Source organism: Centropristis striata, chromosome 13 (genome assembly GCF_030273125.1).
Source record: "Centropristis striata isolate RG_2023a ecotype Rhode Island chromosome 13, C.striata_1.0, whole genome shotgun sequence".
NCBI classification, from domain to species: Eukaryota; Metazoa; Chordata; class Actinopteri; order Perciformes; family Serranidae; genus Centropristis; species Centropristis striata.
Genome location: NC_081529.1, coordinates 31560523 through 31584828, shown reverse-complemented (window position 1 = coordinate 31584828; position 24306 = coordinate 31560523). Strand labels below are relative to the sequence as shown.

The window sequence follows — 24306 nt, the reverse complement described above, 5'->3', positions numbered from 1 at the left end:
GCAACACTCCCATTGCATAGCATAGCATAGAATAGCATAGCAGCTATTCTCAACCATGGGGTTGGGACCCCAATTGGGGTCGCGAGATGATTTCTGGGGGTCGCCAAATCATTTTGGAAGTCAGCTCTGTCTCCACTGTGTTTAAGTGTTTTAGTCTTTTTGGTCACTTAATGTCTTTTTTTTTGGTCATTTTGTGTTTTTTTTGTCATTTTGTGTCTTTTTTGGTCATTTTGTTTCTTTTTTTGATCATTTTCTGGTCAATTTGTGTCTTTTTTGGTAATTTTGTTTCCTTGTTTTGGTCATTTTGTGTCTTTTTTTGGTCATTTTGTTTCTTTTTTGGTCATTTAGTGTCTTCTTGGTCATTTTGTGTCTTTATTGGTCATTTTGTGGTCATTTTGAGTCTTTTCTGGTCATTTTGTGTCTTTTTTGGTAATTTTGTTTCTTTTTTTGGGTGATCTGAACTGTGTGTGTGAGATTGTGTTCAGTGAGCGGGGGTCGCGGACAACATGGATGCTAAATTGGGGGTCGCGACTCAAAAAGATTGAGAAATACTGTGCTGGAGAGATCTCCATATGTAACAGAACCAGAGAGACTCAGTTTAGAGTATTACACCGTTTGCAGATTACTCCACAGCTCAGACACAAGAAAACACACTGAAAAGTGTTCCAAATGTCAAGTAGAGGTGGGACGCTATAGGCACTGTATCTGGTCATGTATCCATACTGAGGAGTACTGGGGAAAATTGTAAGTGTTTTTTTACTACTCTTCACTTCTTTCCAGATGTGTATTTGCTACATCACTGTCAATTGTAATGGGACAGAGCATTTTCATTGTATTGTCTGTATTAAATAATAAGTAGTTGGATTTTTTTTTTTCTGGCCACAGTGTGCTGTTGTTTGTTGTTTTTGTCTATGTTGGAAAATGCAATAAAAAATATTACTCAAAAAAAAAAAAAAAAACCACACAGGAAAAAAAGCTTTTATGGACACACAACACTACCAGGTGGCTGATTTAGTTGATCTGAAGATATAAATCAAATTTTCCCCCCCTAACTGTAGGAATAAATTCAGTCGACCAAACTTTTCTTTGGTTTAAAAATAACACATGCTACATGCATACTGCAATGCAGCCCTACATTTAGCTATATTCACCATAGTAATTACAGTTGTTGTGCTGGAATAAAAAGAAGTAAGAGTTTGATGCAAAGAGCCGAAGAGAGAAAGAGAAGTTACTTTCTGTATTTATCATAATTATAGTTTATTATAATTATATACCCAGTCTTAGTGTAGGTTGGCACCTTTCATGTAGTCACTATTTAGTTTCATGTGTTATTTCTGTTTGATGATCTTTATATCCCTCAGTGTTATTGTGAGAATGAACAAAGACCTGACTCACCTGCTGGTGCTTTCTTTGGGCAGAATGTAAGAGAGCTCGGCCCCCGCGCTGCTCTCCAGAGTCGCGTTGGGAACGTACATGTGGACAAGGCGGGTGATCTCAGACACGTTACAAAGAGCATCCTTCACTATCACCATGTGGTAGCCAGCACCTGGAGAGCAGAGGGACGGAGGTGTAATTATTTGTAACAATGATGTACAGCATGGGTCTCAAACTCGCGGCCCGCGGGCCAATTGCAGCCCTCGTGACAATATTTTGTGGCCCCCACCTTGATATGAAAGTTTAATGTGAGTTTTATATGAATGGCACTTTACCGTGTTGTGTGTGGAAGGTCCCTTTAATTACTTTTTATGGTAATTTTGTGTCTTTTTTTGGTAATTTTGTGTCTTTTTTAAATAATTTTGTGTCTTTTTTTTAATAATGTTGTGTCTTTTTTGGTAATTTTGTGTCTTTTTTAAATAATGTTGTGTCTTTTTGGTAATTTTGTGTCTTTTTTTTAATAATGTTGTGTCTTTTTTTGGTAATTTTGTGTCTTTTTTAAATAATTTTGTGTCTTTTTTGGTAATTTTGTGTCTTTTTTAAATAATTTTGTGTCTTTTTTGGTAATTTTGTGTCTTTTTTAAATAATTTTGTGTCTTTTTTTTAATAATGTTGTCTTTTTGGTAATTTTGTGTCTTTTTTGGTAATTTTGTGTCTTTTTTAAATAATTTTGTGTCTTTTTTAAATAATTTTGTGTCTTTTTTAAATAATTTTGTGTCTTTTTTTGATAATTTTGTGTCTTTTTAAAATAATTTTGTGCCTTTTTTTTAATAATGTTGTCTTTTTGGAAATTTTGTGTCTTTTTTTTTTAATAATGTGTCTTTTTTGGTAATTTTGTGTCTTTTTTAAATAATTTTGTGTCTTTTTTTAATAATTGTGTGTCTTTTTTAACAATTTTGTGTTTTTCAAATCAAAATGCTGAGTGTGTGTTGTCCACTCACCATATTTGTTCTTAAGAAAGAGTGGCGAGCCGCTGCACTGCAGCTCTCCTCCCGCCATGATGGCGATGCGGTCCCCGAGCAGGTCGGCCTCGTCCATGAAGTGTGTGGTGAGCAGGATGGTGCGACCGCGCTTCTCTCCCTGCAGAAGGTCCCAGGTGGCACGCCGCGCTGACGGGTCCATACCTGATGTGGGCTCGTCTAACATCACCACCTAGAGAGATGAGACACGGTTCACATGGACAAAGCCCTCAGTGAAAGCCTTGTAATAATAATGTAGTAATAATGCAGTACAGTAATGTGTGTGCTGCCCACTGCTCCTTATATGGTGTGTTCACTTGTGTGTAAAAAAGGATGGGTTAAATGCAGAGGTTGAATTTCCCCATTGTGGGATTAATAAAGTAATCTTTTTCTTCTAATAATAATAATAATAATAATAATACATTTTATTTGTAAAGCACTTTTCATTGTTAAAAAGCAATCCCAAGGTGCTACAGAGTACAACAAGATTAAAAACAGGTTAAAAGGCCAAAGCACAACGATACATTTAATAAAAGGCTTTTCTAAAGAGAAAGGTTTTTAGGCCTTTTTTAAAACAAAACTAAAATTAGGATTCTTTTACAGAAACAAATCTTGTTTCTTCTACCAATGAAATACTTGATTTCTGCAACTTTCTTGCCCTGACTCTACTACAGTGATCTGCTTTTTATGAATGTAACTAATCAGAGCCTTAACCCTCTGGAGTCCATCTATTTATTGAAAATACACATGTTTTATTTAGTCTATAGAGGGATATAGTCCGATTGCAAGAGAAATACAGCAAGAATTTCAAGCATTTACAGGGACTTTATCCAAAATCCAAGCACTTTTTAAACCTTGAAAATAAAACATTTAAATTCAAGCATTTTCAAGGATTTCAAGCACCCGTATGAATTCTGTTAAATGTTGCAACTTGTCTCTTTTTATGCTGCTTTCTTGGCCAGGGGTCTCTTTATAAAGAGATTTTTTTAATCTCAATGAGACTTTTACCTAGTTAAATATATATATGGGTCAGTGACAAATAAGGGTTGGCAAGATGTCAAATGGTGTAACCACAAAAAAATGATAAATATTAAATAGATCCACCCACATTGTATTTAAGCAGACTTATACATATAATTACTTAATTCTAAAAAACATCAAATTATTTTTTTTTTTTTAGTATTTCTTCATTCATTCATTTACACATTTCGTCAATATTGAGCGGAACATATTCTAAAAACAACCATCTTTTTCTAAAGTTTTGACAAATTATGTAAAAAAAAATTATATACCATAGTGTTGCAATGTAAACGTGGGTTGTATTTTTTTCTCATTTTAGTTCACATTTATTTTCCTGTATATAATCAGATTTTTAAGGGAAAAAAATTACTGGTTACACCAACTGACACTGGGTTAGATCACGTCGACGTAGATATATATATATATATATATATATATATATATATCTTAAGGATGGGACAAAAGGAATGAGAGTTAATAATGCTAATGAAATTATTCACCTTGGAGTCCCCGATGAGGGCGATGCCGATAGAGAGTTTCCTCTTCATGCCACCAGAGAGGGTCTTGGAGCGAGCCTGGCGCTTGTCCTCAAGGTTCAGGATCCGGATGATCCGGTCTACCTCATCTGGGATCTTGTCTTTGGAGAAGCCCTTCAGCTGGATATCAAGCAGATACATGACACCAGTAGTAAACATATAGTTGAATTAAAACCTGACTTTTATAGACAGTGTAAAGTTTGGATTGTACAGGTGTGCCTAATAAAATGGCCCGGGGGTGTATACAAAGTGAACACTTTGAACAAGTAGGAAAACGATAACTACAGGTACATCTCAAAAAAATAGAATATCATGAAACAGTTAAATTTTTTTGTCAATTATTTCAGAAAGTGAAACTCATACATTATATAGATTCATTACTTATAGAGTGAAATATTTCAAGCTTGTTTTTCTTATAATTTTGATGATTCTGGCTTAGAGATAATGAAAACACAAAACCCAGTGGTCCATTAGACTCTGGTCTTGTTTTTAGTGTTTTATGGTTTGCTTTTATTTATTATTTCTTCAATTGTTTGTTTTTTTAAAAAGCAATGAAACTATTTATTTTAGTGTTTATTCCTGTTTTATTTATTTTATTCTTCTTGTTCTGTTTGTTTACATACAGCACTTTGTTGCGGCTGTGGTTGTTTTAAAGAGTTTTACAAATAAAGTTGAGTTGAGAGAGTTGAGTATTCTAATTTTCTGAGACACTGAGTTTTGTGTTTTCATTATCTCTAAGCCAGAATCATCAAAATTACAAGAAATACAGGCTTGAAATATTTCACTCTATGTGTAATGAATCTATAAAATATACGAGTTTCACTTTCTGAAATGATTGACACCATTTTTTTAACTTTTCCATGATATTCAAATTTTTTTATATGTACCTGTAATGAGTGCATGACAAGAGAAAAGGCAGTATTTTTGTGCACGATTGTGCGAGTACCTGTGCATAGAAGAGCAGGTGTTCTCTGACAGTAAGGTTATCAAACAGGACGTCGTGCTGCGGACAGAGACCCAGACTGCGGCGGATCAGAGCCATGTCCTGACAGATGTCGTAACCGTTGATATAAGCCCTGCCACTGGTGGGGGGAAACAGCCCTGCAAGCATAATGAGGTAGAAGCAGATTACTTAGGAGGCATTTGTGTGTGTGTGTGTGTGTGTGTGTGTGTGTGTGTGTGTGTGTGTGTGTGTGTGTGTGTGTTCTTGTACTTCCTACATAGTGAGGACCAGAACACGTTTTTAACCAACACTTCTTTAAAGGCTTTTTTGAGATTTCAGACTTTATTTTAAGGGTTAAAGGTTACAATTAGGTTTATGTTAGGGTTGGACATTTATTTGTCATGGTGAAGGTTTGGTTAAGGGTTAGGGTAAGGGGCTAGGGAACAATGTTATTATAGTTAACGAAAACTAGAATTGAAAAAACATTTTTGTTAACTGAAATAAAATTTAAAAAATGAGAGTTTTAAAATTGAAACTGGAACTGTAATGTGTGGTGACAAAACTGACTAAAATTAACTAAAATCATAGTGAAAATGTCCTTCGTTTTCATCTTTGTCAACTTTTTTCATACATAATGAAGATGGATAAGATAAAGGAAATAAAGGCAAAATTTACTGTGACCTCTTTTAATCTCCCACCCAACAAATACCCCATTACAAAAAACTAAAACTAATAAAAACTAAACTAAAACTAAAGCATTTAAAAAAAAAAAAAATCAACTAAAACTAGCAAACTCACTCTAAAAACTAATTAAAACTAACTGAATTTGAAAACAAAAATTCACAACAAAATTAAATCTAAAACTAATGAAAAATTCCAAACTATTATAACCTCAAGGGTATTCACTGTTCCAATGAGGGTCCTCACAAAGATAGAAGTACAAGAATGTGTGTGTGTGTGTGTGTGTGTGTGTGTGTGTGTGTGTGTCACCTGTCAGCATGGACAGTGTCGTGGTCTTCCCAGCACCGTTGTGTCCCAGCAGCACCGTGATCTGTCCCTCGAACATGTTCACCGTGAGGTCCCGCACAGCCTGCCGAGTCTTGTTGCCCACTTTGAATTCCTGTCAAGCAGAAAAACAAAATATATTTTTACATGCATTACCCAAACAAATGAGGCATGAGGACAAAGTAACCTTGTTGGTTATTTACAATCTCACTGTCTACTTTTTTGTTTTTGAAAGCATGCACCATCTGCACCATTTTTTGTTTTGCGGCTCACCTTGGCGAGGTGTTTAATCTTGACCCCGGAGACGAGTCCAGCTGGCTCCTCCTCTATGAACTCCCCTTTCAGAGCCTTTTCTGCATCCTCCTCTTCCTCTTTCTCATTCACCAAGGCCATGCGGGGGCTGCTGCACCAGTATGAAGGCTTATAAAGATGAGGCAGATGTGGGAATCGAAAGAAAGTAAGGGATAAGAAAGTGAGGGATGAATAAAGGTTGAAAGGAAAGTGGGGTGAAACAGACTTTGGTCAAAAAGCTTTATAAAAATAGTACTTTGGAGCACTAAATGTTAAAATCTGATTACAATTTTCTAGCTCATATATTTTTGATATTAACCTAATCCTTTTATCACATTTACCTCGTGTTGTTTTACAAGGGTTTGTGTCTCAAATGTGAGCAAAATGAGCAAAATATTCAGCAAGAAAGCAGTATAGAAATGTTACAATTCAAGTATTAATATCCAACAAATTTCCACAATATTTTATAGAATGAAATTCAAATATTGCATCATACAGGTGCATCTCGAAAAATTAGAATATCATGAAAAAGTTTAATATTTTTTGTCAGTTATTTCAGAAAGTGAAACTCATACATTATATAGATTCATTACATAGAGTGAAATATTTCAAGCCTGTTTTTCTTGTAATTTTGATGATTCTGTCTTAAAGTACCAAGTACCAAGTATTAATGCACTAATTCATACAAAAGGAGTCCAACCAAGTATTGATGTAGAGAAATGAACAGACTTTTCAGAAGCCTGACATTTGTGTTTAAAATATCCTTTTTTTAATAGAACTTATGTAATATTCTAATTTTCTGAGACACTGAGTTTTGTGTTTTCATTATCTCTAAGCCAGAATCATCAAAATTAGAAGAAATACAGGCTTGAAATATTTCACTCTATGTGTAATGAATCTATATAATGTACAAGTTTCACTTTCTGAAATAATTGACAAAAAATATTGAACTTTTTCATGATATTCTCATTTTTTGAGATGTATCTGTATATTACACAGACTGTAAGTAACTACAGGATGCAACAAGGGAAGCAGAGGAACAAGATCATTCATAAAATACAAGAAAGAGAGAGTTAGCATTGTTCATGTTCACTCTACATTAGAGGGGCTTGTTTCCTGACCAAACCTCCCTCTGGTGAACTTCCTAAGAACCAGAGTCAGACCTCCAATTTCTACATTTCACACCCACACACACACAATGAAGTGCGTCAACATCTAATCCACACCCTGCTGGCAGTCTCTTGAATTCCTGACGACTGGGAAATGGGTTAGAATGAGTTTATTTTTGTGTGTGTGTGTGTGTGTGTGTGTGTGTGTTCTTGTACTTCCTACATAGTGAGGACCACAACACGTTTTTTTTACCAACAGAGTGAGGACATTTTTGCAAAGTGAGGACATTTCGGCCAGTCCTCACTTCTATAAAGGCTTTTTTGAGATTTCAGACTTTGTTTTAATTAACTGAAACTGTATTGTGTGGTTACAAAACTGATTAAAATTATAGTGAAAATGTCCTTCATTTTCATCTTTGTCCACTTTTTTCATACATAATGAAGATGGATAAGACAAAGGAAATAAAGGTAAAATTTACTGTGACCTCTTTTAATCTCCCACCCAACAAATACCCCATTACAAAAAAATAAAACTAACACTAAAACTCATTAAAACTCATTAAAACTAACTGAAAACAAAAATTCACAACAAAATTAAAACTAAAACTAATGAAAAATCCAAAACTATTATAACCTTGCAAGGGAATTCACTGTTCCAATGAGGGCCCTCACAAAGATAGAAGTACAAGAATGTGTGTGTGTGCGTGTGTGTGTGTGTGTGTGTGTGTGTGTGGAGGCACGCCATTTCGTGATCATCCATAGTTTTTATAAACATAAAGCTTATTTGTGTTGGCTGGAAGGACTCAGACGCTTCCTGTTATTCTAGCCAGCTGAACCCAAAGACTTCCTCTGGCCGACATGTTGTGACCTCAAGTTTTCAATCCCATCTCAGAGCCACTTTGACTGAGTGCAGCAATTTATTTAATGTAAGGCAACTTTAGATTAGCTTTATAAAATAAGAAGCAGCTCAGTAAACTCAGATTTTTTTTAGGAGAAATTTCACAATTTGATAGACATTTTGATAGGAATCCAAAGGCAAATAGCTGTTTGAAAGGTTACTACATATACATTACTATTATTTTTTTACATTGGACATGTAATTATCTATAGTCTATAGATGGATATAGTCAGATTGCAAGAGAAATACAGCAAGAATTTCAAGCATTTACAAGGATTTCAAGCATCCTACGAACCCTGTTGAATGTTAAAACTTGTCTCTTTTTATGTTGCTTTCTTGGCCAGAGGTCTCTTCGAAAAGAGATTTTTTTAATCTCAATGAGACTTTTACCTAGTTAAATATACATACATATATATATATATATATATATATATATTCGTGCAAAGCACATGACAGTGTTGTGTTATTTGGAAAGATGATCACAAGAACAAAACACAATGATTAGGCGTTATTTTGTTCATACACAACTTCCCCCTTTTTGGTTTACTTCTTTTAATTTTGGAATAAGGAAATGACCCTGCACTCAAGACTAAAGATATTTTTAGAACAATTCATTTCGAACTGCAATCATCAGAAACTTTTGTGTCATTTCTGAAAGCATTATCTGTATACGTGGGTGTGTGCAAGTGTCAGCTGCTCAGCTTTGAAGCATACCAGAACGAAGAAGTAAGATGGTAGAGGCACTCCGTACTCTCCAGGGAAAACTGCCTCCATGTACCAGGCCACCAGGCCGTAGAGCACAGAGTCGAAGAGCAGCAGGCCCAACACCTGGCCCAGGGAGAAGTCATCATCCACCGTCACAGAGTCAAACATGTTCGCCCACTGGATTCCCGTTCCTACAGAGGGGAGAGGGATGTGATCAGCTTTTTTTTTTCTTTTTTTGGTCTTTTTAAGGGGTGTGCCATATCGTATCGTTCACGATTATACCGGTAAAAAAATTTTATGGGTAAAAAAAAATGCATATCATGATATTGGCAACATTCCTACTTTTTGATGTACACTGTAATAAATTATTCTGTAGTCATTTCATTTTACTTAATATATTTGATAAAATGTATTAAATATAAATGCGTCCTTGATTTTGAGGCAGTTGTTTAGGTAACTTTAATATAAAAATGTTTGAGATAGAATCTGCTTATTTGATCACACTTAACACTTCCTGTTAAGTTGTTATTAACTCAACTTGTAACGTAGTTAGATTTAATAAATAATATTTCGTGCAATCTGTTGCCTCAATTTTATTGAGTAGCTATTGTTTGTTTTGTTTACAGTGTTTTGGCGTAAGGGTTCCCATTAATTACCTAGACTGCGGCAGCTCCAGAGTCTCATGTGCTACGCTAACGCCACATTTCAAGCTACTGAAAGTATATCTACACCAGGGATGGGGGCTACAATTTTTCATGGACACTACCACAGGGCCACATATAGGACCGTGCACTTAACCAGATATGATGAAACTGCAATTTTAAATATGTTTACAGTGCAGTAACTTAACATTTTTCATGCTCAAATGCATGTATAACAGTATAAATAGGAATACTAATAAAGGTTGTAAGCAAATAAAAAATAACCACTTACTGTGATTTCTTTTTTTTTCAGTGCAAGAACAGCAGACCAACATTAATTGCAAGAAGTCATTTTGTGCATTTTTACACTGCACTTTTAAGATTTCATGCTCAAATGCATGTAGTTGTACTGAGGGCTACTTCAAGTGAGGGTGCGGGCCGTATGCGGCCCCCGGGCCTCCAGTTGTCCATCCCTGATCTACACTATTCATAATATAAAGTTATTTTGCGTTCTGCCCGCCCGTCAGAGTCCAAACACACTGTTGCATTATTTCGTTCGTTAGCCATGAGCTAACATTAGCTAGCAATTAAAGTTGTTTTAATCACAAAAAGCTACTATTACTTCCTGTCGCTAAACAAATGCAGCTTTCAAAATAAAAGCACAGAATCCACCACAGAATTTACAATTAGACAAAAATAAGATGCCTAAAATAAAACATACAAGAACCCTTATTCTTCTTTACAATAATTAATTAAAATAGGCAATGATAAGATCAGTGTATATGATGGAATAGTGGCATTAGAATGTGTGAGAGGCACCAAATTTGGGCTTTTATGAAAAAAGATTCTCCAGGGGAAATGCCCCCAGACCCCCCTAACCGACTATTTTTCAACACTGTCTGGCTGCTCCATGTCCTAGTGGAAAGCCCTGTTGACTGTGAAAAATGTTATGTGAGGTGTTTGCAACTGTTGAGATTTGCAATTTACACTAAATTTTATTTTTATTTTGTTGTATGTTTTTTATTTATTTATACAGACATGATAATCTTTTGGGGCCATATCTCCCACCCCTAGTCTTTTTCATTGATTTTTAAAGTCATATAAAACGCAGTAAATCAAAAACACAACTGGATGGACACAAATGTGGCAATAAAGTCAAGGCTCACCTTTCCCTTCAAACATTCCTATGAGCTGAGCTCCCATGGCCATGGCCACGTTGGAGATGAGGCAGGCTGACACCTTCTGGGCGTGGCTCAGCAAGTCGTAGCGCGGCCACAGGAACAAATAAGGCAGGTAGCTCATGAAATAGATGAAACCGCCCGCTGCTGCCGCCACATTGGCTGAAATCAGACAGAAAACAGAGGCAGAGAGGTTGAGGAGATGCTGAACAATAGCGGCAAATTAGACTATAGCGGGCCGCCACAGTCTAGGTTATTAACCCATTTAAGGCAGGAAAGCATTAGCGCATTTCTACCATTAAAACCGGGGGCGATGTTGCGTTATTCTACCATTAAAGCTGGGAAATCGGATACGTCGTTTTGTAGTTGTAGGCCAATGAAATGCATCAGAATACATGTGGGAGTGTCGCAATGCAACATGGGACTTTTCCAGAACTTTGAAATCATCACCAAAAAAAAGACACAAAATGGCCAAAAAAAGAGCTAAAAAGACACAGAATGACTAACAAAAGACACAAAATGACAAAAAAAAGACAAAATGACACAAAATGACAAAAAAAGACACAAAATGACAAAAAAAGAAACAAAATGAGAATACATGTGGGAATGTCGCAATGCAACATGGGACTTTTCCAGAATCACCAAAAAAGAGACAAAATTACCAAAAAAAAGACACAAAATGACTAAAAAAAGACACTGACAAAAAAAACCACAAAATGATACAAAATGAAAAAAAAAGAAACAAAATGAGAATACATGTGGGAGTGTCACAATGCAACAAATAGGGAGGGAGCTCAGATATAACAGCTATAAGCTCTCAAATACTTTTTGAATTTCATTTCTATCTGCTACAGAGGCTGAAAAATCTATTATTTAGTAGGAAGCGTTGACACTACTGTTGAATTTCCAGAAAAACTTCAGGTTTTAGGGGGTTATTTTAAAATCGCCCAGAGGTTTTATAGGCATTTTTTACAGGCGTTTTAGGCCTAAATGGGTTATTGGGAAACGGCACCCTCCACCGCGCAATACAGAGAGCAGACGAGAATTGTACACGCCAACCGTGTAGACAGAAATGACATGCCGTCATGTAAATAAAATAAATAACATAAGGCTATTTAGTTTGTTTAATAAAAGGACAAAATATAGACCTGTTCTATAGGAAAGGTAACCTTAAATGACTTCTGCTGTGATTTGGCGCTCTATAGAAAATAAAATTAGCTTGATCTTCAAGGGGGCGGGGCAGCCTCCTAATATAATGGTAGGGGAAACACTGCTGTATATTTGTAGAAGTAAGCGTGAAGTAACAGGCAAATTACTATGTGAAAGAAACTACTTTTGCTGCAAAACCCCATTTCCGTGACTGACAGAGCACGTCTGTGAGTGCTGTTCACATGAAGCACCGAGGAGGACAAATGAGAAACGGTGGAGGGAAAAAAAAAGTCGAGCACTGTGGATGAAGTGAATGAAAGACTTTCAGGGCTGTCATTTCTTCCATGTCTGAGAAGCATGACGAGACTTCTCAAAAGAGCACTTATGCAGACAATGTGACATTTTGAGCCTGTGTGGAACACGCATTGATTAAGATTTTCTTTTTCTAAAAAAGTACATCAGTGGGTGTAGAAGTACCCAGACAGCTGTTCACACAAAGACAGCCAAGAGAGAAAAAATCAGGCTTTGTAAAAAAAAAAAAAAGGCCACCAAGGGCACTGAAGGACCCTTTTTCTGTTGGCCTAATTTCAGTAAATGGCCCTCATCACGGCCTCTTTTCTCTCCATCTACAATCATTTATAAGGAAAACCCTTCAATCTAGTTCAGGTTTATCTTCGTGTCTTTACAAGTTTATATTCATGTACAGTGCCAGAGGGAAAATTACATCATGATGGAGTTTTTTTTAAAACTCGTTATCGGTAAGTTCACTGGAAATTACGCAATATTAATCACTTAAGGGAAGACAATACAGGTGACTAGAGACTAAAATGAGAAGACAGAATAACCAAAAAAAACCCACAGAAGACACAAAATGACAAAAAAGACACAAAATAACTAAAAAAAGACACAACAACAGACATAAAATGACCAAAAAAGACACAAAAAAGACACAAATTGCCAAAAAAAGACACAAAATGACAAAAAAAGACACAACAATAGACACAAAATTAACAAAAAAGACACAAAAAAGATACAAAATAACTAAAAAGACACAAAATGACCAAAAGACACAAAAGACACAAAATGACCAAAAAAAAGACACAAAATGACCGAAAAAGACACAAGAAAGACACAAATGACCAAAAAAAGACACAAAATAACTAAAAAAGACACAAAATGACCAAAAAAGACACGAAGACAGGATTCAAAAAGGGACAAAATAGCCCAAGACTCCATAGAGTTAATGTGAAAAGAAATTCAACAACTCAGGATTTTTCTCTCCAACTCAAAAGGCTTTTAAGGCATAATCATAACCAATTACAATCTAGTATGCAGCAAACTGCAGCAGGGAAAAGCAAGTGCTTATGTGCAACTATTTTGCAAAAGGCTGCAGAAAACTGAAGCTGTGACGAGCACTTGCAACCTGAGCCGCTTTGTTGTGGGAAAGTTGGGAGGAGACACTTTTATTCAGATGCTGGTGTGAATGAGTGAGAGCACAAAGAGGAGAACATGAGGAAGAAGAGATTTAAATAGTTCTCTTTATCGTCTATGTTGTTCAGGCTGGACAGGATTCTTTGTGTGTGTGTGTGTGTGTGTGTGTGTGAGCTTGTAACAGAATGCATAACTCTTCTGTGTAGTTGCTGTAGTGTTTTTATAGCTAATGTGCCTATTATTATGGCATGCTACGGTATTAAAGTATGCTTTGAGCCAGCTAAGGGGAGGGATCAAAGCAAACAGACAGACACTTTGACCTACATATGAGGGATTACACAATGTTACACACACAGTACATTTGAGGTCAATGGAGCCAGAGAGTGTTGTGTATACCTCAGTCAATGAGGGACATACAGGTACGTATCAAAAAATTAGAATATCATGGAAAAAGTTCAATATTTTTTGTCAATTATTTCAGAAAGTGAAAATCATATGTTATATAGATTCATTACACATAGAGTGAAATATTTCAAGCCTGTTTTTCTTGTCATTTTGATGATTCTGGCTTAGAGATAATGAAAACACAAAACTCAGTGTCTCAGAAAATTGGAATATTACATAAGATCAATAAAGAAACAGGATATTTTAAACACAAATGTCAGGCTTCTGAAAAGTCTGTTCATTTCTCTCCATCAATACTTGGTTGGGCTCCTTTTGAATCATGAATTAGTGCATTAATACTTGGTGGCATGGAGGAGATCAGCCTACAGCACCATGTTGCTTTTATAGCAGCCTTCAGCTCAGCTGGTGTCTCTCACCTTCCTCTTGACAACAGCCCATAGACTCCTATGGGGTTGAGGTCAGCCCAGTTTGCTGGCCAGTCCAGCCCAGTAACACCATGGTCATTGAAGCAGCTTTTGGTACCTTTGCCAGTGTGGGCAGGTGCCAAGTCCTGCTGGAAAATGAAAGCAGCATCTCCAAAGAGCTTGTGGAAGCATGAAGACTCTAAAATGTCCTGCTAGATGGCTGCTATGTGTTTTTTTAAATCCACAGTCAATGTAGCCAACACCAATGTGGCCCCCTCCGATATTTAAATTTTAGCGTTTAACACTAGTGAAATACGTTTGGTCCCCTGACCCTTGGCCTGTATGTTCCATGATCCACTATACTTTTTCATTGTTCTTGCTTTACTTTTTATTTTCTGTTCTCTTGTGTTTTCAAGGACACATTTTCTCTCTCAGTAATTACTCCTCCTGCTCATTCTGGCCAACTGTTCTACTTGTTGTTACCGTTGTTTTAATTTATTGTCTCATGGTATTGACCTGCCAAAGGGACTAAAGATGGAAATTAGCCGTTGGCTATGATCTTGCATATTTACATGTATACGTTCATTATTATGTATTGTCCCTGTTTCAAATAAATAAACTCAAACTCAAATCACCACTGACTGTGGACTCCAATATTGAACTCTTTCACAACATTCTAATTTTCTGAGACGCTGAGTTTTGTGTTTTCATTACCTCTAAGTCAGAATCATCAAAATTACAAGAAAAACAGGCTTGAAATATTTCACTATACGCGTAATGAATCTATATAATGTATGAGTTTCACTTTCTGAAATGATTGACAATAAATATTGAACTTTTTCATGATATTCTATTTTTTAAGATGTACCTGAACTTATCATTCAGAAAAAGAGTGCACAGACACAGTGACACACAAACCTCGTGAGAAGAAGGCACTGATCATGAAGCTGAAGTTGATGGTGGCCACAGTGAAGACGAGCAGGAACACAAAGACCAGCGAGGGGTCACTGCGGGTCAGCACCGCTCCGTTAGGGCTCACCTGAAACAACAGTTACAGAACAAATAGTCCCAGTGCTCAGTTAACAAGGGCTGAAGTCCATTTATAGCCTCTAAAAGAAAAATGATGCATTCCTGCATGTTCTAATCATGACTTAAGCTATTGTACAGTAACTACTGCAGTCATATAAATATGATGAAATGGTTATCATTTAAACTTTAATTTGCTTTTTTCCCGTTTTTTACTCTCTTTCCTCTTTGTTTTACTTGTTCCACATTGATTGTAAAGTATGGCCTCTTGTGTCTTATTAGTTCATTTAGTCACAGCTTCGGTTCAAAAAAATGGATACATTCTGCACATACTGGGTTCAAGAATTAAAGGAGTCTTTAATGTCATTACTTTACATTAATTGATTTTTTATTTTTTTAATTGTTTGTTTTTCTGTGTTTTGTTGTGCTTTTTAACTGTAATTATGTATATACATTGTGAAGCACATTGAGTCTGCCTTGTGCATGAAATGCGCTCTATAAATAAAGTTGAATTGAATTGAATTGAATTACCATCTCCCATGTACATGAGGTGGAAAAGGACATTTGTACTCCCAGCTGAGCCGTAGTCCCAACGTGTGCATCAAATACAGTCTGGGTTACTTATCTAAGAAAGTGCTTGAACAGGACATACTTTGAAAAACTCACTTTGTGGTAGAAACCTAAAATACAGTACGAATCTGAAAAATAGCAAAATATGTGCCCTTTTAAGTTTAATTCTTAAAGGTCTAATTTGTTGTTTTTGTATTTGCCTTTGGGACGTCAGTGAGTTGGATTTGCACTTGTTTGACTACATAATCTATAGTCATTGCTCTTTTCTTTGTTTGTTCAGGCTTAACAAGCTTTTATTCCCAATGCTAGCAGAAGCCCGCCTACTATATCTAACCAACTACTGCAGGGTGATGCAAAATGGTTACTTGCTAAGCACTTCTTGTGACTTTTCCTGGGAATTTTGTCAGGTTTGCAATACTGCAAATGCACGGGCTTTCACCATTGGGCCTTAGGCTCAAGAACCATTGTTACCTCATTCGGCGATAGTGACTTTTTAAAAAATCCTAATCTTTAAGATTACTCCTTTAAATATGTGATGAAGGTTTTGCGTGTTGGAATGTGGTGTATGTAACAATGTTGTGCAACACAAGCTCACCTGGATACAAAGGAGCAGAGTGACAAAGAAGACTGAAATGGAGAGGAAGAGGAAGAACATGAGGAACCAGGCGCTCCAGTGGAGCCAGTTGCTGAGACCCATCATCCTCATGTACTCCTGAAATGCACAAGAAAAGGTGGATGTTAGGGATCGGTTTTATTACCAATTTCATCACCAAGAAAAACATGCATTATAAGGAGTGTTTCCATTACAGTCCAATACCCGGAATGAGGCGGGTCTCACTCACTGAAATGCCCCTAATTTGAATATGAACCCTCCAGAGTGGTCTTTTGTCAAGACTTTTTTTGGCCCTGTAGAAGAGCAGGGCCGTTTTTCTCTCCTGAAAAAAAGCCTGGTTGCTGATTGGATAGAACGATAAGCAGGATGTGACGTAATACTCGACGCCACGTGCCATTTGTAAAAGCGAAGCAGTGTTGTCGCTATATTTAGCGACTTTTCAGACTCCCATAGCTACTATTTTTCAAAAAAAGCGACTAGCAACAAATCTAGCAACTTTTTTTGGTTTCATTGGAGACTTTTGGACACTCGTTCTTACTCTTCTTAACAAGCCGCGGGGCTGGCAGCTTTTTAAGAAGAGTAAGAACGAATCGAAGCGGCACAGTCCTCCTGCAGCAGTCTCTTCCAGCTGCAGTCACAGAGCCGGAGGGGATGTTAACCCCTTAGCGTCCAGTCTGCAAATTGCTAATAGGCTAACAGTTAGCTCTGTAGCAGTACAGTGTGTATGTGCTGCTGCAGCAGGAGGTGTTCACTTAGCGATCTCTGTTTGTTTACAACAAGCACCGGACACTCTGTGCACAGTTAGCGATGCCGGTTAATTCACGATCAGGATGTTTATGATCAGCAGAGACGCTGTGCATAATTAGCCATGCTGGTTTGTTTATGATCAGCGGCGGACATTGTGCACAGTTGCGTCTCCCGTGTTTAATCCGTCGTGTATGTGATCACGGTCGAAACTGTCACTAAGCGATTACACGACGATCAAAAATCATACGTCACCTCCAGAGTCTCGTAAATCCCTCTGGGGCCTTTTTTTGTAATGGAGACACTCAGAGTGAGCGGACATTTGAGAGGGCGTGGCCTGAGACTTTCCCGGCGGCCACTCTTCCCCCAAAAGGAAACACTGCTATAGAGACACACCTTGAGCTTCCTCTCCTTCTCTTGCACCACGGCTCGTACTATGTTGAGGGAGGTGTAGGTAAAGCTGAGCACCAGCAGCAGGGGCAGTTGGTTCTGAATGGCCAGAATGAAGACGTCATAGATGAAGGGAGGGTAAGGAAACCGCGACAGGACCACTCTGGTCTGTCGCAGTAGAGGAGCAGCAGACGTTTTGTTGTAAGAGCGCATGATGGCTCGGTCCACCGAATGCTGCACGGTTAAGAATCCCTCTCGGAAATAACCTGAAAAGAGAAAATAAATATTAACACTGAGGGAAATATATTCTCAAAACACTCAAGGCACAACCCCACTTACAAAGCAACCTGTTCCACAAGGCAAAGTCCTTCTAGCTCCCCTCTAAAGGTTAAAATGGGTGAGAGGCCTTGAGGAACAAAAGTGGAGCTGCAGTCGTGAGTTATTATGCATGTGGAGGTTGGAAATCCATATTCATGCGACTCTAAAAGCTTGTCAGTTCTATTATGCTGTGAGGATGACTTCATCTTTTGGAGCATGGCTCTTCTGCCTCTCAACTTTGGAACTTCATTATAAAAAAAAACAGCAGAACAGTGTCTCATCTAAGCCACAATTTATCGTCATCATCATCATTTAAACTTAAACAACCCGAGGGACAAATGTGAGGATAAATTGGAGAGTATCTGATGCCCGATAGCTCACAAATGGCCCACAAATGGTCTAAGGGCACGATGCATCCTAATAGTGCTAGATGTGCATGGTTGCCATGGAAACACAGCTTAAAGGAGAGGACTCCTGCTACAGATTTTGTGGGGGGGGGGGGGGGGAGTGCTTTTCATCAATCATTATTGCTGTCTTAGCGGGAAAAAATAAAACCTGTTCGACGCGATTTTGTGGCTTTTAAATGCTAATCTGAACTAACATGTTTTTCTGGAAGAGCGGTTCTCTTATGAAGGTTTAGTAGAACCAAAGCAGACAGGATGTTTGGGCTTAGAAGTGACAGATAAAAGGGAGTAAGAAGAAGTGGAAGAGACAGATAAAGAGAAACAACGACAAGAGGGATTTAACAGAAAGAGACGCAGGTTCTCACCAGGCGTGCCCCCGTCCTTGTCGTACTGCTCCCTCGGTCCTGGCAGCTGGAAGAGGGGATAGAGGCTGAGCGTGTGCCAGTCCAGGTCACTGTTCGGATTCAGCTCCGACCTCTCCTTGGCTGGGGCGTTGCGTGGGGTGAAGCTGAAACGCAGCTGGTAGCTCACCTGGATACAAAGGGGCAAAAAGGGAGCAGATAAAGAGCAATTAGAACAAAGATTAGGCAAAAGAGAGATAAAGAGTCCTTGTATCTTATGCTTTGTTTTGTCACATTTTGTGTTTTTTTTAGGGCCGGGACTTTAACGCGTTGATTAAGATTAATTAATTACACAAAAATGAACGCGTTAAAAAAATTGACGCATTTTAATCGCACTTATTTTTGCACCGCGGAATGTTTCTCACTGGACCGATTATACTGGAGCACCAACTAGCGTTGATGAGTTCAGACAACAACAAACCACAGTGAACATGAAGGAAGAAGCTGATGAGACCTTTGGTTGGCCCCGTGGATGATGGGACATTTTGTTACTAAAAACCAACGGATGGAAGCGTCGATAAGAGCATGGTTGTGTTGCTATGCAACAAGGAATTCACATATCACCGCAGCACATCCAGCCTCAAGTATCACCTCAATGCTAAACATATAGCAGCTAGCGGCTAGTGTGCTAGTATTCTAGTTTACAGAAGGTCTACCTACCTATAGGCTACCTGAATTTCTGAAATTACATTTTGTTATAAAAAACTAATGGATGGAAGCGTCGATAAGAGCATGGTTGTGTGCAAGCTATGAAATGTATTATATACAAGTAAAATAAAACAAAAGAAAGAAATGTAGAAATATACACAACATACAAGAGCAGTTTAGTGGCTGCTCTTGTATGTTATGTATATTTCAACATTTCTTTCTTTTGTTTTATTTTACTTTTAATATTATTATAATTTTGCTTTATTTTTATGTGTATTTTTTTTCTATTTCATAGTTACTTGTTTTTAATTTAACTTGTGAATTTTAATATCGGTAGAGGCCGGTAGAAGCGTTTTTGATTTCCTGCCGCTACCTTGCACCTTCCTTTTGTTGTTATTTCCTTATCCTTTTCTTTTTGTCTTACTATTGTGCAAAATTAAAAAACACTTCAAACTTCAAACTACTAAATACAAAACGAACCAAAAGTATTAATTTCACTCTGACTCGGATTAACCAAATGGATTCAGGTTGTGATTTAGATCTTCCTTCTATCTTTAAAATACTAGCTGGCCAAAAAGTGTAAACAAACAGGTTTCAGGGAGCAGATCAAACCAGTTCTACCGGTAACATGTACTGTAAATGTAAAGTAGCCATTCCTTCTTACAAGATCAGTCACAACAATTTAGTGTGTTGTACATTTTACACTTCTCCAAGTAATTACATTTCTGTTAAAATATAGAAAAGCTGAATTCAACACTCATGCTGTGGCTTGACTCAGCAATGTATCTGACAATAAAACAATGCACCACTCAACCATCGAGCTGCACAGTGTGTGTGTGTGTGTGTGTGTTCTTGTACTTCCTACATAGTGAGGACCGGAACAAGTTTTTAACCAACAGAGTGAGGACATTTTTGCAAAGTGAGGACATTTCGGTCGGTCCTCACTTCTTTAAAGGCCTTTTTTGAGATTTCAGACTTTATTTTAGGGTTAAAGGTTATAATCAGGTTTATGTATTAGGGTTAGGGTTGGGCATTTAGTTGTCATGGTGATGGTTAGGTTAAGGGTTAGGGGCTAGGGAACAACGAAACGAAATAACGAAAACTAGAATCGAGAAACATTTTCGTTAACTGAAATAAAAATAAAAATGAGAATTTAAAAAAACAAAACAATAACTAACTGAAACTGTATTGTGAGGTTACAAAACTAACTAAAACTAACTCAAATTATAGTGAAAATGTCTTTCGTTTTTGTCTTCTTCCACTTTTTTCATACGTAATGAAGATGGATCAGACAAACGAAATAAAGGCATTTAAAAAAATAAATAAATAAACTAAAACTAGCAAACACACTCTAAAACATGGGTCTCTGGAAGGTCCCTTTATTATGCAAGCTGGAGCTTTGTTTCACTTGTTTCTATGACGACGTTAACAAAAAGAAAGGCAGCTGCTAACGGACCGTTTATTATCTGCCGTGTTGTTGTTACCGGAAGAAGTGGAAATGTTATGTAATGTAATTTTGTGTCTTTTTTTTTTATTTTGTGTCTTTTTTTGGTAATTTTGTCTTTCTTAAGTAATATAGTGTTTTTTCAGTCATTTCGTGTCTTTTTTTGGTCATTTTGTGTCTTTTTTTTTGTAATTTTGTGTCTTTTTTTGGTCATTTTGATACTGCCTCCAGCGGCCCCCAGGTAATTTGAGTTTGAGACCCCTGCTCTAAAAACTAATTAAAACTAACTGAATTTGAAAACAAAAATTCACAACCTAATTAAAACTAAAACTAATGAAAAATCCAAAACTATTATAACCTTGCTAGGGAATTCACTATTCCAATGAGGGACCTCACAAAGATAGAAGTACAAGAATGTGTGTGTGTGTGTGTGTGTGTGTGTGTGTGTGTGTGTGTGTGTGTGTGTGTGTGTGTGTGTGTGTGTTTAACCTTTAAGGGCAGAGGTTCATCGTCGTGGCTGAAGGGATGCTCAAACACCACAGCAGCCAGCAGCCCTCCTGACTTGGGGTCATTTCTTACGTAGTCCTCAAACTGCTCCTCTGTCTCAAAGCCGCGCACTGGGAAACAAACACACAAACACACAAACACCCACAGAGATGCAAACAATATCAAATTAGTTGCGGTGTGGTATTCACCTCACGTACGTCTGTTTTCATGCCCGTCTCATTGCTCGACCTTGGTGCTCGCTACTCTCACTGACAGGCAGGAAGTTGGTCGAGACGCTGTCAGAATACTGAATTCTATGGACAATTTTATTATCAATACAACAAAGCGAATACGCCAACATATATCCTTTCTTTGCACTCGTCGAGGCACTCCATATAAAACTGATTGACCACAGAAAACAGGACAAAAATTGATAAAATAGATTCTGTTTTCTTTTCAATTTTCATCACATTTCTTTCTTTCTTTCCCACAACTGGATTTCTCAATGGCTTTTTTACTCCAGTTATCAAACACACATGGAGGTATTCTGAGTCTGACAAAGGGGGTCAGGATGGCACAACAGTCCCAGAGGTAAATCTAGGTAAATCTTATAAAATAAACACTTTTGTTTGCAGACACACAGATGTGCACTGAAGGAAACATGTCAGAAATTCCTATTCAGGCATACTTTTATCCAGGTTAGCCTAGTGCAGTTGTGAGGGGGTTAATTAAAAAGATTTTAGACTAGCTGAACTACTTTAAAAGGACATATAAGAGGGTTCCATCCAGTTCTATCATTTTATACTAAATATATTTGAGCTTGTCTCCAGTTTTACTTTGTAAACGGACCGTTTATTATCTGCCGTGTTGTTGTTACCGGAAGAAGTGGAAATGTTATGTACTGTAATTGTGTGTCTTTTTTGGTAATTTTGTGTCTTTCTTAAGTAATATAGTGTTTTTTCAGTCATTTAGTGTCTTTTTTTGGTCATTTTGTGTCTTTTTTTTAGTAATTTTGTGTCTTTTTTTGGTTAATTTGTTATTTGTCTATCATCATCAAACTGAAACTGGCCTCATGGAGTTTACAGCCAGAACTTTAGAGGTAAATTTACAGTAGGGCTCCACGCTGCTTTGTTTTCTAGTCTGGATGTGATGAAGAAGTCTGGATTTGGAGCTTTTGGAGACTCCAGAGGGTTAACCTTGATCATTCCCCACCACCTATCCCTTTGAACACAGAGAGCAGCTAAATTATTCATTAATGGCTGAGCTGGGATCTCACACGGCGGTGTACGCGACGACCTGCAGTTTCACAGGTCTGTCTAACTGCTGCTGCATCGCCTCCTTCAGCCTCACACTTCTGCTATTCGTCCATCTTGCTGATTGTCTGTCAGTGTGAAAACAAATATGTTAACAGCCTGTTTGTGCACCTGTCAGTCAGGCTGTCTGCGAGTTTGGCTGGTCATGCAAGGTGTGTGTGAGTGTGTGAATTAAAAAGAGATTGAGATCAGTGTCCTGAGAGAGAAGACTAACATACTACAGTGTGTGAGCTTCCTTTGCTTTAGCGATCTAAACTCCCATCTGGGCGTGGCCTGTTTGCTCTCCTGAGGGCCGTTTCTAGAGAAACCAGTATTCCCACCTCTGTCCCAAACTGGTGTCAAGGCGGTGGCGTTTGTTTTACTCGTTTTGGTGGCAACCCTAACAGCTCAAATTAGGGATGTAAACATTAGCAGGGTTCGTACACTTTAGCAGTGGTCAAATTCAAGCATTATAGGATCATTTTCAAGCTTTTGCAGTATCTTACACCTGTTGTAAATTGCATGTTTTAGAAGAGTACTTACATACTAAAAAGGGGGAGATTTCACTTAACCATACCAACAGCGATGGTATTACACTTACAGGAGCAATGGTCTAATACTTTTTTCCATGACTGTATTTTTGGTCATTTTTTACATCTATTTTTGGTCATTTTGTGTCTTTTTTGGTCATTTTTACATCTATTTTGGGTCATTTTATGTCTTTTTGGGTCATTTTTACATCTATTTTTGGTCATTTTGTGTCTTTTTTGGTCATTTTTACATATATTTTTGTAATTTTGTGTCTTTTTTAGTCATTTTTACATCCATTTTTGGTCAGGAGGAACGGTCTTCATTTCAGATAGGCTACTCATTATTTTTTTACATTGAACATTTGATTATCTATAGTCTATAGATGGATATAGTCAGATTGCAAGAGAAATACAGTAAGAATTTCAAGCATTTACAAGCACTTTATCCAAAATCCAAGCACTTTTTAAATCTTGAAAGTACAACATTTAAATTCAAGCATTTTCAAGGATTTCAAGCACCCGTACGAACTCTGCATTAGGCTTTGCTGCAATAGAATACAGGCTTTTGAAGTAAACTGTTGCTATATTTTATCTCAAATATTTGTATATGGCGTGACGATTCCTTTCATTAACATTCAGAAAATGTTAGCAAATTATGTAAATTTTGGGGTAACACAGAAGTCTGATATGTTTTGGTTGGAGGAGTCAGGAAGGATGCTGGAGGTGTTCTCTGTATGTAGATATGTGTAATTATTTATAATAATGTTTGGATTACCTTTTTTGAAAGTAGTTTTTGATGAGTAACTGTTTTTCTGTGGGTGTGATTTCTGTTTTTGTTTATTTTTATTTTTTTTTTTTTTATCTCATGTTATGTTGTTACGTCCCTGTTATTGTTCACATTCATGTATGTTGGTCTTTTTGTTGTTGTGCTGTTAAAAAGCAATAAAAAGTAAATTACAAAAAAAAAAAAAATTGGGGGTAACATTACTGTCACAAAATTTCAAAGATGTTTTATAAAGTGCTACATTCCGAGAGGAATTTTGGGTAGTATGCTTATTTCCTTTTATGCTGAAAGTGAAATGATTTAAATAAATAAATCAGTACGACTCCCAAAGCTGTCTGTTCAGACTTCAGGCAAATCCGATCATTAAGACAGACTGTCTCCACTGCCAGTGATCAGATCAGATTTGTGTCTCCATCACCAACCTGTCTGTATGTGCTGCTTTGTTTACAATGTAGGCGTCAGTAACTATGAACCGGTAATGCAGTTTTCCAATGCAGAAGCATGAGCAATGGTCATTTTGTCTTCCAAATGATCGCGCTCAGCAGCAA

The 24306-nt window shown here is 37.2% G+C and overlaps 1 protein-coding gene across 1 annotated transcript in view; it reads right to left on the bottom strand.

The window, feature by feature from the left end:
* Nucleotides 1-24306, bottom strand: part of abca3b (ATP-binding cassette, sub-family A (ABC1), member 3b) — a 60568-nt gene that overhangs the window by 24638 nt on the left and 11624 nt on the right. Inside the window, exons 4-16 of the mRNA XM_059348295.1 lie at nt 21156-21283; nt 18539-18704; nt 17458-17717; nt 16300-16416; nt 15027-15147; nt 10708-10881; nt 8910-9091; nt 6171-6317; nt 5883-6012; nt 4896-5050; nt 3914-4069; nt 2376-2586; nt 1396-1546 (exon numbers count right to left, since the gene is read on the bottom strand). Coding sequence (XP_059204278.1) covers nt 1396-1546; nt 2376-2586; nt 3914-4069; nt 4896-5050; nt 5883-6012; nt 6171-6317; nt 8910-9091; nt 10708-10881; nt 15027-15147; nt 16300-16416; nt 17458-17717; nt 18539-18704; nt 21156-21283 — 2098 coding nt within the window. The remainder of the gene's footprint in view (nt 1-1395; nt 1547-2375; nt 2587-3913; nt 4070-4895; nt 5051-5882; nt 6013-6170; nt 6318-8909; nt 9092-10707; nt 10882-15026; nt 15148-16299; nt 16417-17457; nt 17718-18538; nt 18705-21155; nt 21284-24306) is intronic.